At 36.9% G+C, this 18,367-nt stretch overlaps 1 protein-coding gene across 5 annotated transcripts in view; it reads right to left on the bottom strand.

Moving 5' to 3' along the window:
* Positions 1-1,003: 1,003 nt before the first annotated feature.
* Positions 1,004-18,367, bottom strand: part of LOC138742545 (endothelin-converting enzyme 2-like) — a 215,691-nt gene continuing 198,327 nt past the window's right edge. For all 5 annotated transcript variants that reach the window (XM_069897093.1, XM_069897092.1, XM_069897091.1 and 2 more), the window contains 7 exons: positions 18,266-18,343; positions 17,511-17,614; positions 15,304-15,414; positions 15,139-15,206; positions 13,972-14,162; positions 11,773-11,868; positions 1,004-6,327 (listed from right to left, as the gene is read on the bottom strand). In XM_069897093.1, the coding sequence (XP_069753194.1) occupies positions 6,151-6,327; positions 11,773-11,868; positions 13,972-14,162; positions 15,139-15,206; positions 15,304-15,414; positions 17,511-17,614; positions 18,266-18,343 (825 nt within the window). In that variant the 3' untranslated portion in view covers positions 1,004-6,150. The remainder of the gene's footprint in view (positions 6,328-11,772; positions 11,869-13,971; positions 14,163-15,138; positions 15,207-15,303; positions 15,415-17,510; positions 17,615-18,265; positions 18,344-18,367) is intronic.

Here is an 18,367-nt window from a genome sequence, read left to right as displayed (position 1 = left end):
CTCATTGGGCAGAAAATCCTCTTTGCGCCTTAACCCTGTGGTCACCCTAATTTTAGCCAATCAGAGATATCTCCCTGTAGTTTCATGCATTTTTTTTCAATCCTTTTCAGCTCTGATGAAGGGTCCTTGACTTGAAATATTAACTCTTCCCACAGATATAACCTGATCCACCAAGTATTTCCAGCTTTTTTCCCCAATTCATAATTATTCAAATGTCCACCAGAGGGCTCCACTGTCAAATATACAAATAAATAGAATTCTCATGGATTTTAAAAAGTAACAGTATTTAGTCCATTGGTTAATATTTTATTAACATCACTGTAAAGGGTCGTTTAAAGCAGAGTACAATATTCAAGAGAATAAAGCATTTTAAAGGATTGGGTAAAAAAGGTCATTTGCTGCGCTAAAGAAGAAATCAAAAATAATCTTCAGATATTATAAATCTGGAAAAAAAATCTAGAAAGACCCTTAGCAAAACAGGCAGCATTTTAAATTGCAGAAAAGAGAACATATGTGATAATGAGAGATCAGGTCAAATGGTTAAAATGGGGAAGATAAAGGGATTATGCTGTTATGCAAGGAAGCAAAATAATTTTCAGCGAGGAATAATCTTACACAATTAACTCATTTGACCTGGACTCATATTAACTCGGCTTCTCTTTCCACGGGGATCCAACTTGACTTGAATGATTTCAGCATTTTCTGTTTTTATAATGGCAGAAAATACTTAGAAATTCACTGACATGAGCAGGCAAGAAGTCAATTATTACAGTATTTAATCAAAACAAGATGAACTGAAGAAATTAAATTTGCTGTTTTGTTTAATGCTTTTCTTCTAAAGCTTTGGGGCAGTAAAATATTTTGACTCTTCTCTGTGATGTTATTTTAAAACACAACTCTAACTTTCTGTGCAGTAGCACGTGCGCATTAGGATATACCTGAAACAAACCTCGGTACCTCGGATGATAAAAACTATTCTTCATCAATTAACACACTGAAATGCTAAGATATTTGAGTGTTTTATTAATATGTATATAAATGCAACTTTAATTACACTCTACAATGGTGTTTCCTCAGAAGTTGAAGCAGTCAACAATTTTTTCAGTATAATAATGGATTTCTGACAGCATGACATGTTCAAAAAGAAATTGGTTGGGTTCAAGCTCAGTTGCCCACAGAGATAATATTAGTGATTTCAAATGTCTCAAATATTAGCAGGGCAGTGAATCATATAAATATGACATGCTAAATGTTCAACAAATTTTGAGTTTCACGATTAAATACAAAGAGCACATTGTTTAAATCAGATACACCTTTCAAAAAGTGAAAACTTGGGTAATTCAGATAAGCAATATTCCTTGCTTAGTCGTCATGTCACAAACCCTCATGATAACATCCCAATTTTTGATCAATCAAAAACGTCTCTTGAAATATGTTTTGCTTTAAAAATTACTGGTCTATTAAGTGGTTAAAAGTTTCTGCTCTGGTAGGTAGAGAAGCAATATATTTTATGTGAGGTTAGAGAATGCTGGTACACAGAGGGATCTGAGACTCCTTATATATAACACATAAAATTAACATGCAATGCAGCAAGTAGTTATTAAGGCAAGATTGCAGGTCTTCTGTGCAAATGGAATGATGCCTAACATTAGGAAAGCCTCTGCAAGGCTGTGAGATCACATTTGGTGTAGGGTGCATGGTCTTGCCATGCTTCTGGAAGTTGGGACATCTTTGCAATGGTGGTAATTCAGAGAAGATTTATTAGGTTGATGCCAGGGAGGACAGGTTGGTTTATGACATGTTTTGAGCAGGGTTGGTCTATACTAATTGGGGTTTAAGTGAATGATAGGACATCACAACCAAATACAAACTGCTGATATTTGAGGGTGCATGCAGAGACGATATTTTCCTTCATGGAGTAATCTTTTTTTTTAAATGGAGTCATTCGTTTTACTTAGAAGAACAAGAGGGCAGATTTTTTAATCTGTAGCCTCGAGGATTATGGAGAATGGGAATAAAAAAGTAAAAGTGACCAATTATAGACCAGCCTGGTACTTGTTGAATGGCAGAACAAGCCTGCATTTCTTATATTCTGTTTATTTGGTCAATTTCAATGTCATCAATTATGCAATTTTAGTCTTTCAATTGTATAAAGTTTTGAAGCCATTCAAATGGGTTTTATAACTTACTTTTGGACACACGTGTGTGCTAATAAGTTAGAGGAAAGATTTTGTTTTAAGCATGAATCTCAGAGTTGGCTTTTGAATATAAATATTAAACCTTTATATAGACATTTTACAGCAACCTAGTTTTTGAATAATAGATGAATAAAATAATTAATATTTCATTTTTTTTATTTCTAACAATCCCTTTTGAATACTATTCTTGAAAAATAGAGAATGAACCTGAATACATTTTAAGGTGGAAAATCTATGCAGTATGTGAAAACATCAAAGCTCAATTCCATGGGAGTGGGTTACAGTCCACCGATTTTTTTTTTGACCCAAAAACCCTGCTCTGATAAATTGCTGGAAAGGGTAGGAATGGCATGCAGAAGAAGAGGAAGGCTGTCATACGGAGTACCAGCTTGTATCTTGGATTGAAAACAACATTTGAAAGAAAATAGATTGTTAAATTCCTGCACATAAATTATTTCTGAGATAACTTTATTCCTGCAAGCCCAACCTCAGACATCATCTGGTGAAAGGAGACCGAGCAGGTTGAATAAAAAAAAATAAGACCATCTATATGATTCAGAAAAGAGTTGAAGGGTTAGGTAGGTGAGTCCCCAATCAAAAGGTTGAATTCTCTTTGTTTTACCTTGGCAAAATTGAGGTCTCATTCAGTCAGATAGCATTTAATCTCTGCTCAATATTATATTGCTCAAAGGGGATTGCCAAAACGTCCTTTGACGCGATTTGATGTGGGCTCAGCATCCATTCAACTTTCTGAGCCAAAAATCAATGAAGATTCTGTGGTATTGAATTCAGAACTTGCTGCTGTTTCTCAGTCACACAACCCAACCATAGCCCAAGCCTTTCTTCCTCCCTGCTGTGCATGACTTAGTTACTGTCCACTTCGGTAATTTTCCACATTACATGTCCCAAGCTTCAACATAGTTGTCACAATATGTTCACTGGATTCTCAGATTATTTTGCATAATATATGCATTTACTTTAATTTTATTGTTCAAAGAGACTTATTATCCAAATGTGGTCATTGTTTATGCACACAAATACAAACTAGACATAATTTCGTAGTGGAGAATTATTGGATATGTAAAACTTCAGTGCATTCGTCCATCCTGATCATGTGAGAGGTTAGCATTTTGAGTTTGGGTGGCTGATCATTTGGATTGAAGGCTACGAAGGATGCAGGAGCACCTTCCTCTAAAAGCACTAAAAGAACATGTTTTTGAATATCTGTAATCAGCTGGAAAATTTTTAAAAATGCTTTATTTGCTGCTGGGGCAGAGTCAAGTTGTAGGGTTACACTGTATAGTGGAATTTTCCAATGACAGAGCCAAGACCAGGAAGTAAGCATATACCATTTGTGGAATATTTTTATGTACAAAGAACAAGATAAAATGCAAGAATCATCTTGAAAGGCTTTCTATGCTCTTTGCAATTAATTATTTTAAATTGGCTGATGTATTGGAGCATACTGCATGTTTTCTCCTCAGTGGCAAAGAGCAAGGGGCAGAGCAGGGAGATCCCTTTTAAAGATAGAAGTCTCAGCTGAGTGGTCCTTCAAATTAAACTTGAATATCATCTGATGAATTTAATGTCCTGGATTTGCATTGCTTGTTCTTGGGACTCTATCAAAACTTTGACCAATACTTTTGGTTTAATACATCTTTGGTTCTTTAGAAATAAATAATTAACAGCAAAATCAGATATAATCTTAAATAATGAACATTACTGACATGATGACTAAAGCTTTGGGTCAGTAATACATAATGAGCAATTGTGGTTTAAATCTTCACAGTCTACATTCTTTTGCCATGGCTATAAGTAAAGGATGATAAAATTGAATAAAGAATAAATTCTGGGCAAGTCACATAAAGGCACTGGAATAAGAGGTAGAGCTAACCAATAAGCATCTCCTCTTATACAGATTTGAAGATAGCTCCTACAAGCCACATCTAAGCTGCAATTTGTCACCAATGAATCAGGAAAGTCTATTTCTTACACTTATTTCCAAGCTATTGTTTTTGAAAGTCCTTTGAACTATTTTTATAATATTTCTATTTCTAATATTCACTTTTTGTCTCTTCTGATACTTCAAAAGTATTTGCTTTAAGTGCTGCCAGATGCTCAAGAGCTACCATGAAGTGCTGCATGTAATTATCACAGGAGCTAAATGGTGATTCCCCCACACAGCGCAAGCTCTGAGTGAAGAATGGGTTTGGCTAGCACACCAAAGTAACATTTATATAATGCACTGTCTTTAAACTTGTACAATTCTCCACTGCCTCCTACTCTTCAACCTCAGTTTAAACTGAACATTGAAGGTTCTTTACAATTTGTTATTTTGGTTACATTCCCATTTTTAATACTTTCTTCATACAGCATTTCAAAATCTGAGATTACACCTTCTATAGATTAGTCTGATACTTTGGCTGAATCTGAGAATGTGACCTATTCTTGACAGCAAATTAAAATCCTTACATTACACACTCAATTTGTATTTAAAATTATTTTTGGTATCTGCAGTCTTCCCCTTCCACAGTGACAGTATGCAAAACAGCTGTATATTTGATCTTTCTCAGTTAGGACAGATAACAGTGAATAACAAAGATTTTGATTTTCAAAAGTATTCAGGAAGCATCTTAAAAATTTCCTATCATGTACCTTTTTTAAAATTGTGATTTCCTGTCATATTTTAAGTCTACTAGTATAATGCCCACAAAGCCAGCTGTTTGCTCAGTCCAAGCATGTACTCAGTGCGGGTGCTATGCAAATGTTGTCTTAGGCCGGGGCATGCTCAGTTAGGAATATATACGGACAGGCTCTAAAAGCAGCTCTCATATACAGATTCTGCATTACATTGATTATAGATTGAAACCATGTTGATGCACATGTTCTTCAGGCAATAGCATAGTGAGTGCACTTAACATAGCATTTATCGTCCTCAGGAAGATTCAATACAGAAATGTCTCATCAATGTCGCAACAGCTGCAAAGCATTCGGTTACATTTGCGGCGAGCATTCGCTAGGCTCAAAGATACAGCATGACCGCACTTATTAAGAAAGCCTATAAGCTCGACTTCGTTTGTAAAATTGGTGACCAAGACAAACCCAGGGCTCTTCGCATTTGTTGTGCAACATGTGCAGTCAATCTGAGAGCTTGGCTCAGCATCATTATCCGATTCAACATGCTAAATTCAATAAAAGTTCATTTAATGTTTCTTCAACTTCCTACCTGATGTAGCAAATCTGAAATTATCTGTGTTCAGCTTGTGTCTATTGTAATCCCTAATTTTATTTCACGAAGGAAACCTTTTGTTAAAATTTGTTGTCCAGTATCATTAAAAAGGTGGGATTAAGAACCACTAACAATAGAGAAAACACAAAATGTCTGCATAATAGGTGAGATGATTACTCAATTTCTGACTGTATTAATATTTAATTCACAAAAATCAATGCCAGTTTATTTTGTTATTTGGGTTTTAAATGTTATTGCACAATTAGGTTTAAAATTGTTGTGTAAAATATATCCAAATCTATCCCGAAGTGTGCTAAACAAGCTAAAAATTTCAATTCAATTAAAAAAGCACAGTTCAAGGTGATCCATAATGATATGGCCACTATCAATCTGCAGAGGAAAGAAGCTTACATCTACAGCCCATACCCTGAATCATGTTCATTTTCTAAAATACATCAATTCATTCTACCTCAGTTCCTCAGAAAGCTAGACTTCCATTTAATAGATTAACCTTTGAATACCATAGGCTCATGAAACACATGTGCAATGTGCTTTTAACATTTAATAACCTCAACATTTTTGTTTTTCAAAGTGCACAATATATTGTATGTCTTTTTTTTTTTAAATCATAATTATCCTCTTGGATCAATGTTTCCATTATATTTTTTTCCCAATTACTGTAAAGATTGTCCAGTGTAAAGTTTCATCATTAGGCATCCACAACTACCACACTTCACATCGTTTCCCAGGATTCATTGGAGTTCCCAAAGGACATTCAAAATGCTCAGCAAAATCTTTGGAATTTGATAACGTTCCAATAACCCGAATTTTTTCTGGGCTGTGTGGATCAGTAATAAGGCCCTCATGAGCACTCTCCGGTGTACGCACTGAGCACCATACCTATTAGAGCAGAAGAATTAGTTCTATTAGTATTATTTACCTGTAACTCAAAAAAAGGTGATTAAAATAATCCAACCTCAATCACACTGATAGCAAACTTTGAATTGATCATTTGAAATAACCAGAAAGCCATTTTCATAAGAAACTTATATTACACACATACACAAATCTTTGGAGGGTCATTGAAGAAGTGATCCTTTGAGCTTGTTCTGTCACACAACAAAATCACCAGTGAGAAACAAAGGGACCAGATAATTTCTACCCATGGATACTATCTGACCTGCTGAGTTTCTCCAGCAATTCTTTGTCTGGTTAAATTCACCACTGATCTCTGATTTGATAAAAAAAAGACAGTGCCCTCCATAATGTTTGAGACAAAGACACATTTTTCCTTTATTTGCCTCTGTGCTGCAGTTTTAAATTTGTAATCAAACAGTTCAAGTGAATTAAAGTGCACATTCCATATTTTATTTGAGGTTATTTGCATACATTTTGGTTTGACTATGTAGAAATTACAGCACTTTTTATACATATACAGAAATACTCTTCAGGAGGCAGCTGTGGATATGTCAATGACTACTGACACAGTAATACAGAGGCTACACTGCAAGATGTAAACCATGGCAAGGGTGGTATGCTTTGGATCTTGGGCAGTTCCTTTATGCCTCCACACTTTTCACTTGACATCACTCTGATACAGCTTCATTTTGGTCTCATATGTCCACAAAACCTTTTTTCCAGAATTTTGCAGCCTCTTTTAAATACTTCTTGGCAAACTGTAATATGGCCATGCTTTCTGGGCTAACTCATGGTTTGCATCCTTCAGTGTAGCCTCTGTATTTCTTTTCAATGGCTTCTTAAACTTTCAATGGCACAACTCTGACCTTCATGTTGAAAAATTGCAATTACAGACTCCAAAGATGATCAAAAGCTTAGAAATAAGCCTAGCTCTCTTATACCTGCACCAAAGAAGCAATTAACCATAATTGAGTACTCACAAACACCTGTGAAGCCAAATGTCCCAAACATTATGATGCCCTGAAATGAGGGAATTATGTTTAGAAAGTGTTATAATTTCTACATGGTCCAACTAAAATGTACACAAATAACCTTGAGTAAAATCTGGAACGTGCACTTTAATTACAGTGAATTGCTTGATTGCAAATTTAAAATTGTGGAGCACAGGGGCAAATGAAGGAAAAAAAAATCTTTGTCCCAAACATTATGGAGGACACTATTTTTGATACATGGATTTCAGATGTATTACCTTGCATCAATTTCTGTTTGTGGAAGAGAGTTCCAAATTTATACAATCATTTGCAGAAACATTTGTTAACTCCTGAGAAGCCTGATTTTTTTTTTTTTTTAATGAGTATTCTCTCTCAATCCCAGGCTCCCAAAGTAATCAAAATGACTTTTCTCTACACCTCACCAATCCCTCTTAGAACCAAAAACTATTATTAGTGTAGAAACAGGCCATTCAGCTCATCTGAACTATTATTTCACCTTATTTCAGCCTGCACCTGGATCATTGTCCTCCATATCTCTCCCGCCTTGCATCCAAATTTCTCTTACATGTTGAAATTGAACTGCATTCACTACTTACACTGGCAACTCATTCCACACTCCCGCCACCCTAATATTCCCCTTAAACATTTTCACCCTTAACACGTGTCCTATAGTTCTTGTCTCACCCACTCAGTGGAAAAACATGCTTGCATTTACCCTATTCCAGACCCCTCATAATTTTTCACATCTCTATCAAATCTCCCTCATTCCCAAGGGAATAAAATATTAATCAATTCAACCTTTCAGCTCTTCCTCGTAAATTTTCTCTGCACTCTTTCAATCTTAAATTCTATAAAACTGATCAAATTACCTCTTAATGAAATTGGTTTGCATAATCTCTCCTGTTTTCACTCCTGCAGCACAGCTCCCATTCTGGAAACTTTAAGCTACATTTTATGTCAGGCCAATATAGGCTTCTTCATGTAATATCCAGAACCATTCCTAGAACGAGGTATGGCTTAAAAAGGACCTGCTATAGCCACAGGTTAAGTTTTGCCACATTTATTCCTGTCCTCAAGATATAAAGGCAATTGACCTTTTCAATTACTTTCTACCCATCATTTTGACATTTTCCTTTTAGCCTATTACTATTAGAAAATGTCCCACCATATTTATGGTAACTGCTTACCTCAGATGGCCTATACTGATATTAATTTATGCAATTTTCCACATTCATTTACTATACTAAAAAAAAAGTGAATTATTCCCATCCACATTGCTATAATGTTACCTATTGTGTTAACTACAAATTTGGATACACAGCTTTCTGTGCTTTCATCTCAATGCTTAGAAGCCCGCTAAATGGAGCATGGCTAATTTTGATGGGATTCCACGGGGACTTGCAAAGGGTAACTAAGCAAAAAGCAAGACCTCTTAAGGATCAGCACGGTATTCTACATGTGGAGTCATTGATCAGCAAGGTCTTAAATGAATACTTCTCATCTTTATTTGTCATGGAGGACATGGAAGTGAGTGAGTTGAAGGAAGAGAACTGTGACATCCTGAAGGTGGAGGTTTCAGCTGTCTTGAAGTGCATAATGATGGACAAGCCTCCAGGGCCAGACCAGGTGTTTCTAAGGATCGGAGTTAAGTTTAATAGTCAGCAGACACGACGATTGAAGTAAAACACATTGGGGAAACTCAACAGGTCAAGTGGTGCACTTTATGTAGCAAAGATAAAGAGACATAACCAACTTATTGGTGACATACTTTGATGAAGTCCAAAACCTTGGTTATAAATCTTTACTAAATACAAGTACACTGTTTGACTTGCTGTTTCCCCAGCATTGTTTCGAAGGACCTTGTGGGAAGTAAAGGAAATTTATGGGGTCCTGGCAGAGATTTCCATATCTTTGTTGGCCAAGAGTGAGGTGTCAGAAGACCGAAAGATGGCTAAAGTCACACTTTATTTAAGAATGATTAGAAGCTCAAGCTAGAGAATTCCAAAGCTTCACATCAGCAGTGGGAAAGTTACCAGAAGGGATTTTGAGAGACATCATTTATTTTCATTTGGAAAAGGGAAGACAGATTAGGAATTGCCAACATGGTTTTGTTTGTGGGAAATGACATCTCACAGATTTGATCGTTTTTCTGTTAAGAGGTGACCAAGAAGATGGGTGAGGCTATGGCAGTGGACATAGGATGTAGGGGGCATGATCAGTAAGTTTGCAGCTGACACTAAAATTGCTGGTGCACTGGACAATGAAGAAGATTCCCCAAGGTTATAATAGAACCTAGATCAACTGGGAAAGTGGGCAAGGAAATAGCTATGAAATCTAAATCAAGACAAATGCAAAATGGTGTAATTAGAAAGCACAATGAATGGTAGGGCCTAGGTAGAAAGGGTGGTGTGAAGAAGTCATGAGGTATTCTTGCCTTTACTGGCTGAGGTACAGGGGATCAGATTTGCAATGTCATGCTACAGGGATTCAACTGTTGGTAAGGCCACACCTAGAGTCCTGTGTGTAATTCAAGTTGACATGCTACAGGAAGGGCATGATTAAGCTAGAGAGGATCCAGAAAAATTCACAGGAATGTTGAGTTACAAGGAGATATTGGATAAGCCTGATCTGTTTTACCTAGAGTGGAGGCAGAGGTAACCCTATGTAGGTTAATAAAATTATGAGAGGCAGTCTTTTACCTGGGGCAAGGGAGTCTCAAACTAAAAGACATAAGTTTAAGGTGGGAGGAGAAAAATTTAAAGAAGATCTGGGGGCAGGTTTTTCCACAGAGAACATGGAAACAAGATGCCTGTGGAAATGGTAGAGGCAAGTGCAATTACGATGTAGAAAAGACATTTAGATATATACACATGGATGAGGAAGGTTTAAAGAAATAAGGGCCAAATGCATGCAAATGAGACTAGATTAGAGATGTTTCTTGGCTGGCAAGGATGAGTTAGGCCAGAGGACCTGTTTCGTATTGTAGACCTTATAACCCATATATTCAGGCCCATTGTAGAGTGCCTTCTGGCCATGTCAGTTATAGATCTAACATCATCCAAGTTGAATTTGTGACTCCAGTTCATTCAGTTTTCTCCTTCTGTTCTGTATGAATAAAGAATATTAGTTTGGTCCTTATAGCTGATCTGAAATACTGCTTTAATGTTTTACTTATAGGTTTCATTTTTTTCATTCTCATGTTAATTTATGTATCACTTAACTGTCCATGTTAAGCAGAATTTCTTACAATTACCTCTACTTCATAATCCTTTGCAATAATTTACAAGATGAAGGCATTTGGGGCGGCACAGTTGGCGTAGCGGTTAGCGCAACGCCTTTACAGCACCAGTGATTGGGACAGGGTTTTCGAATCTGTAAGGAGTTGGTACCCGGTTTCCTCCCACCATTCAAAACGTACTGGGGGGGGGTGTAGGTTAATTGAGTGTAAATTGGGCAGCTCAGGCTGATGGACTGAAATGGTCTGTTAGCGTGCTCTGTCTAAATCTAAAAATAAATAGGCATTGCCACCATTTGCTACTTATCTTTAAATTCTCTCAAGATGTGGTAAGCCAATCTCTTGAATGTCTGCAATATTTCTGGTGAAGGTACTTCCACAATGCCATTAAGTAGGAAGGTCCAGTATCGATGATGGAACTGCTGTATATTTCCTGATCACTATGGCATGCAACTTGAAGAGGAAACTGCAGCTGGCAATGGAGACGGGGAATACTGCCTTTGCCTTGCCTGTTGGCAAAGGTGACAGGTTTGGGAGATGCTATTTGAGAAACCTAGGTGAGCAACTACAGTGATGCTAATGCTAGACACGTCTTCCCTTCGAAAATCCCTCTCTTACCTTGTTGATGCCTGAAAATTTCTCACCAACTGTTCCCAATTAAAATAGCCGACAGGACGATTGTACATATTATTTGAGACCAATGTCTAAAGTAGTGGTTCTCAACTTTTTTCTTTCCACTCACATATCACTAAGTAATCCTATGCCATCGGTGCTCTGTAATTGGTAAGGAATTACTTAAGGTGGTAAGTGAGTGGGAAGGGATGGTTGAGAACCACTGCTCTCGACCCAATTGTTACTGAAATATTTTGCATGAGAAAAATTGTCATTGGTCCATTTCCTTTGGCGTTATGAAACCTTGCACATAACGAGTCAATTAGGTACGATTAAAACAATGGTTTTCAAACTTTCTCCCCACATATCACCTTAAGCAATCCTTTACTAATCACAGAGCAGCTATGGCATAGGGATTACTTAAAGTGGTATGTGAGTTGGAAGAAAAAGGTTGAGAATCACTGGTCTAAAGTTATCTTCATTTTCAAAAAGGTTTCAAAATTAATATTCAATGTGAACTAAAATAGCAACATTTCTTAAATATGAAGAATAAAATTAGCAATCTATATAACTTGTCATTTTTCTTACTTGTGCAAACCCTACAAAGAAGAGCTGATGGTTGGTCAGTCCAACAGCAGGCAGTATTTTTTCTTCTCCATTCCGTTTTACCCAAGTTTTATAAGCCTAAAGTTTGTACAAAATAGAGTTAATGTTGCAGGCAATTTAAGAATTTCAATTTATTAATGGTTACATCTAGCTCACTTTAAGGAAAACTATATTTATCAGTCTCTCCACTAAACGCTCATTCTCAGACCATTTTTTCATTTCCCCTTTCTCTACTAAGATTCTTAAATATTTCCTTGCCTCAATGCACTTATGCTAACCATACCTAATACAGGATTTACCTTGACATTCAGAACAGGAGACACTCGGTGTCTCTGAACGTACTCCCTTTTGCTTCTCTCTCTCTCATATTCACCGGGGAGCCAAACTAATGGCACTCTGTGTGCCTTCAGGGCAAGCAAAAGTTGACAAATTTGCTTATTTATGTACATGACAATAAAGGAATCTTAAGTCTTACATGATTCCATAAGACATAGGAGCAGAAATATGCTATTCAGCCTATTGAGTTTGCCCTGCCATTTAATCATGAGTCAATCTATCTTCCTACTCAGCCCCACTGCCTGCCCTTCTCCCCATAGCCTTTGATGTCCTGGCTAGCCAAGAATCCATCAGGCTCAGTCTTAAATACACCCAATGACTTGGCCTCCACAACCACCTGTGGCAATAAAATTCACAGATTTACCACCTATACATGACACTTTCCAAGTTCTAATATTTCCCAATTTCTAAACGTCATCTTAACAGAAACAGAAGTGATTTTATTCCGAATGACCATCTTATTAATTCAATAGATCAAACTTCATAGTTGCAACTGTAAGTAGATTTAATTCGTTGATGAAACATTTTGCATAACCTTTCATTGAGATTTTCATAACGATGAGTAACAAAGCATAGAGCATAATAATTATATTCAACTTTAAACAAATATAAAAGAAATAAACAAAATAAGATGAATAAAAAAAGCATCTCAAGAGCTTATGTCTCTGTCATGATTCTTCAAAGAATGAGAAAGAAAGCTCCCCGTATGCCCCAACATTATGACATACAACATCATAGTAACTGTGGTAACACTACAAACAATTATATTCCTTAAAGGGATAGGCACAAAATTAACAAAATTTTTTTAAAAAACAATGTTTTAACCTTTACACCACCCTCTGGCTAAATAAATTCCTGCACCTGTTCTATGTGGACTCTATTCAATCCTGAAGGAAATTAGTCAGAGAAACGGTTTCTGGATTCACTCCACATATTGCTTACACACACTTGGAGACTATTAAGCAGAGATGTACAGTGACATGCAATACATACTTTGATGCCACTTGCAAAAATTCTTCTCCATATCTGAAGCTTACAAATAGCAATGGACTTGTACTCTGAAGTAGCCTTTAACCAAAGAGATAAAGTCTACTTCAGCATCAGTTAAAGGGAGCCAAAGGCCCATTGAGTATACCGCCAGCAATCTAAAGCATTCATCAATGACCAATTTATTCCCTTGAAATAATTTTCCAAGTTTTGCACTGATGTATCCCCTTCAATCTTCTAAGTAGCCATCGTCCTAGGAGCTGAATGGATACCAACCTATCCTTTTAATTACCTGACCCTTTCTTCCACTCTCAGCTCAATCCTCACTCAGGACACACAGATCATGGATTGTCTTTCTCCACCATCTCTTCTCTTAAATTCCTGATCCCTCTAGTCAATCATCTCACCAACTAATTTTGATCCCAATCCTCCATCGCTTAATTATCAATCCTGCCACTCTCCTCACGACCATCTGGTTCTCAGAATCCTGTCAACTCCAACTCGTATCTCTCCTTCAGTCACAACCCTTTACTCCATCACACCATACAATCTCTGTACCACACTCACTACTCACTTCCAATTCAATTCAATCCTCTTTACCTTACTCCATCCACACAAACTCCATCACAGTCTGCAAACAATTATACCCTGTCTAAGGAAAGCACATTCCAGACAGGGACACAAGAACTTTGTTAATTCAGTGCTTTGCTCAAAACTAGTGCAAGTTCCCTTGGAGCACCATTTCAATGTACCCTGTACCATTTCTCACCTGCTTTATTTACAAGGTGTCAATGGGATATAAAATGATTCACATTAAAAAAAACATTTTAAAGCCATTTAATAAAAAAATCAACTAACGTGATATGCAGCTTTGAGGCCTCCACTGTCTGCAATATTTTCACCCAATGTCTGTTTTCCATTGATATGTTCTCCATTTACAGTGTACTGCTTGTATTGGTTGACCATACATTCAGTTTTGTTCTTAAAGGTTTCAAGTGAAGAATTTTGCCACCATGGTCGTAAATTGCCATCCTTATCATGTTCTCTGCCTGCATAAGATAATGTTACATAGATAAAAGTTAGCAAATACTGCATAGCTGTTACAACACTGTGCCCCCCTGACTGCCAAATTTAGCACAACATGCCCATTGTGATAACTTCTAAGAGGAACATTCCTGCCCACTCACCTATGAGCAACGTTACATCAAAAGTTAAAATTGTCCTGTGGATGAGGGATTTCAACTGCGGAGTTGGAAAGACTCCTTTTAGTAAAGAAGGTTGAGAAGAGATTTGATGGGGATATCTGTTCCCATCTGTTTGAGGATCAGGGAGCACTGATTTAAAATTGTAGATAAAATTTATAAGGAGTATTGGAGGCTGGTTATAATCAGGAATTCACTGCTTTCTGCTACAACTTGAAAATCAGTCCCTTCCAAAGAGAATTGTACAGGTATTGTTTGAGAAAAATTGGCAAGTTAATGAGGAAAAGGCAAGGAAGGGACTAATCAGATTGCACAATTAATCAGATGCATTGCCTCCTTCTGTCTCATAATAATCTGGTTCTGTGATAAATTAGATAGACTTAAAATAATAACCCTGTCCAAGTAATTTCAGCATTTTCTGTTTTTGTTAAATTTATTGCTGCCTTCGGTGGTCTCACCCTGTTACACCTCTCATGTTTCAAAGGATAAATGCAGATCCAATTTTCCAGTATTGTTGCCAATGGATGCCTCTATGGTAATTGAGGCCAACTGCAACTGGAATATTGCTAGAATATAGGCTCTAACTAAACAGTAGCAGGGGAACATGGAGTTTATGATGGAAATCTTTCTGTCTGCTCTGTCCTATCCCAGTGAAGAATGTATTGCTCCAAAATTTGAAGTCTAAAGTCCCAAAGTGTCTATCTTCATATTTAAATAATCCCCTCCCAGCTAACATGAGCCCTGGTAGGAACAGCAAGTTTATGCCTGCAAAGTTCCAGTGAAAACATTGTAAAACTGCAATTTTTGGCATTTGTATCTGTACCTTGATCATCAAAAGCGTGTGTTAATTCGTGACCCATCACCACTCCAATGCCACCAAAGTTCAGAGACCTATAGTTGAGACAGAAGGATACACGAGTAGTTTATTGTTCATTTGATGGACATTTAATGAAAATGCCATCTTCAAAAATTCCCAGGAAGTACTTACTTTGGGCTACTTGTGGTATAGAATGGTGCTTGCAAAATACCAGCAGGAAAGACGATCACATTTTTTGTTGGCACATAATATGCATTAACAGTGGGAGGTGTCATGCTCCACCTAGACACAAAAAGTAGAGCATTGAGTATTTCATTTGCTATTTTGGTTTATCCGTATACAACGAAAGGAAACTTTCATGTAACAACTTTGGACAGCATGGTTAGCATAGCGGTTAGCGCACACTGTGACAGTGCTAGTGTCTGGGATTCGAATTCAGCGTTGTCTGTATGAAGTTTATATGCTCTTCCTGTGCCTGCATGGGTTTCCTCCAGATGCTCCAGCTTCCTCCCATAAAGGTATCAGGGTTGCGAGTTAATTGGGTGTAACTGGGCTTGTGGGCTCAAGGGCCTGTTACTGTGTTGAATGTCAAAATTTAAATTTATTCATAAATTGTTTAATCACAGATCTCAGAAGTGATACAAAGATTCCAATGTAAATACTCTCTGCTATTGTCATTAATATTCAGGTACATTTTATGAAGACTATCTTTCTTTAATGAACAATTTATACAGAAGTGGACCATTTTCACTGCATACAAAGGGATATATAATTGTTTAATTTTTAGTGAATCTTCACAACTTGCTCAGAATTTTGAAGATAGTGTACTTTGCCCTTCAGATTTTAGATACTTAACACAAGTTGTGTTCTATACAATTTCATTCCATAAAATTGTTTGAACATTGTTGTGAAACCAAAAAAAACATTAAAAGCATAATTATAACGGTCACACAAACAATGTTTGAATTGTTTGAAAATGAACCCTTCAAACTTCTCTTCGTTGCAATGGAAGAAGAAATTTATTATTCTTATTCTGGAGAATATATCGAGAACTTGGAAGTAAAGATCAAGAGCCCTCAAGTAATTTCAATCTATTAAAGATATGGAAAAGCATGCAGAACCCATCGGTCTCTGGAGTAGAATCCTCAGTTCCCAGCAGCAGAATCTCTAAAAATCTACTCCATTTTTTTTTATATAAAGGAGAAGCACAATGGAAGCTTGCAAATTGAAATTGTTCAACAACTTTCAAAATGTACCATTTCATCAGAACTTTTGCCCGAACCAATAGACAAGGAATTTGTATCTTATAATTTCTTGTTTACAATTTTGGGTAAATCAAGTGATTCTGTGGTTGAACTCATCTCAGACTTCAGGGCCTTGCCTGCCATACAAAAGTCCAACAACAGATGGAGGTGAAATGATCACTCCCCAACTTTACAGCAGTGAGAAACAGCGCTGATTGACTCTGAGGAAAGTGGTCAATCCAGGCAAGTCATTTTAGTGCCGGAAATTATTTCTTAAAATCTTTATGCATTTTATTTACATTTTTAAAATTAAATTTTTTTAAGCTTTCTATCAAAGCCTTTAATGTAGTAGACTCCTCCATCTCATTGTGAAACACAAAAGTCTGTAGACGCTGTGATTGTAGTAAAAAAAAAATACGCAGAAATGCTGGAGGAACTCAGCTGGATTCATAGTGCTCATAAGAGATAAAAATATAACTGACATTTTGGGCCTGAGTCCTTCTTCAAGGTAAAAACAAAGAACAGGAAGGTGTCAGAATAAAGAATGAAGACTGGCAGGGAGAGGAGTTGAGAGGAAAGGCGAGTATTGATTTTGGCTCTGTGAAAGGAGACAAGGGGAAAGGAGAGAGAGTTAGAGAGAGAAAACTGGGGAATTGCAATGGGGGAAAAGCGATGGTGGTGGAGGGGAGGGGGGATGAACAGATTCTGGAGAAGTCAATGTTAATGCCATCTGGTTGGAGGATGGAAAGATGGAAAATGAGGTGGTGTTCCTCCATTTTGCAGGTAGTCTGGCAGTGCATGAGACTATGGACAGACATGTCAGCAAGGGAATGGGACAAGAATTGAAATCGTTGGCCACTATTGCAGCAGACAGAGCTGGGGTGTTTAACAAATCAATCTCCTAGTCTGCGCCCACTCACTCCAATGTAGAGGAGACCATAAGCATCTAATTAGATGTTTGGCCATGTGTGGGCATTGTGTAAGGCAAATCTGGGGAGTGGGTCTGATCCAGTGTCATCTTCTAGCCCAATCACCACAATTTTTAAAAATGTAAAAATTGATAGGAAACTCTACTTGATATTTTCTTCCCGCTATATTGCAATACAAGGTGAATAGAGATGTCAGAACACCTACTGGTCTCGATTGGGTGTTTTCCGAAGTTGGTCGGCCATAATCCTGGCTGAAAAATTGTAGAAATTCAACATATTTTGAAAGAATGAATTCTCTGATACTTCATACTGGTGTAAAAATGGAAAGGTACATATTATTCAAAGATCATCAAGTTTAAAAAAAAACCATTATGGACATAAAAGCAAAATTATTTGACAAATTCCATTAACAATTCATAAATAGTGGGCAAGTAACATCACCCTGAAAGGAGCCTTTGCAGTAACTACTCCTTAGACACTCTGTGCATCTTGAATTCTATTATCCTACACTCAGAATCGATACACCTTTAGTTTTATTAGATATCCCTGCATCACTTCTTTGCCCCATTGATAACTGAGCTGGTTCAGGCACCTACCAGTCAATGATGTCCTCCCATTTTTGGATTTTGTCTCCTCTCAGAATTCTAATCAGAGGGTGTAAAAATCCTAAGGAGATACAAGAAAGCTCCTATATCAGAGGTGGTTTAAACTTGTTATATTTGGCAGAGAGCATTCACCATTATTCCCAATATCTGTCCAGTGAAGAATATTATTTAAAAGGAGTTTCTAAACTTTGAATAAATGTTTTCAATTCTTTTTCCTTGCCTCAAATGCATAATAGATGTGAAGCTTTCTTGGTCAATAATGAAAAATATAGACATGAAATTCTTAACTATATCAAATTCATTGGCCATTCACAATGCTTCAGTAACTTAAACCTTTTAGTTTTTATTTACTCACTCCATCATAGACTTCATCCAATTCCTTAGCATCTAAAATGAAGTCTGGAAAACCAATCATGTCATAAATGGCATCAGCCTAATGGAAAGGAGGCAAACAAAC

The sequence above is a fragment of the Narcine bancroftii genome, chromosome 9, assembly GCF_036971445.1.
Source record: "Narcine bancroftii isolate sNarBan1 chromosome 9, sNarBan1.hap1, whole genome shotgun sequence".
In the NCBI taxonomy this organism is placed as follows: domain Eukaryota; kingdom Metazoa; phylum Chordata; class Chondrichthyes; order Torpediniformes; family Narcinidae; genus Narcine; species Narcine bancroftii.
This window is presented reverse-complemented; position numbering and strand designations above follow the sequence as displayed.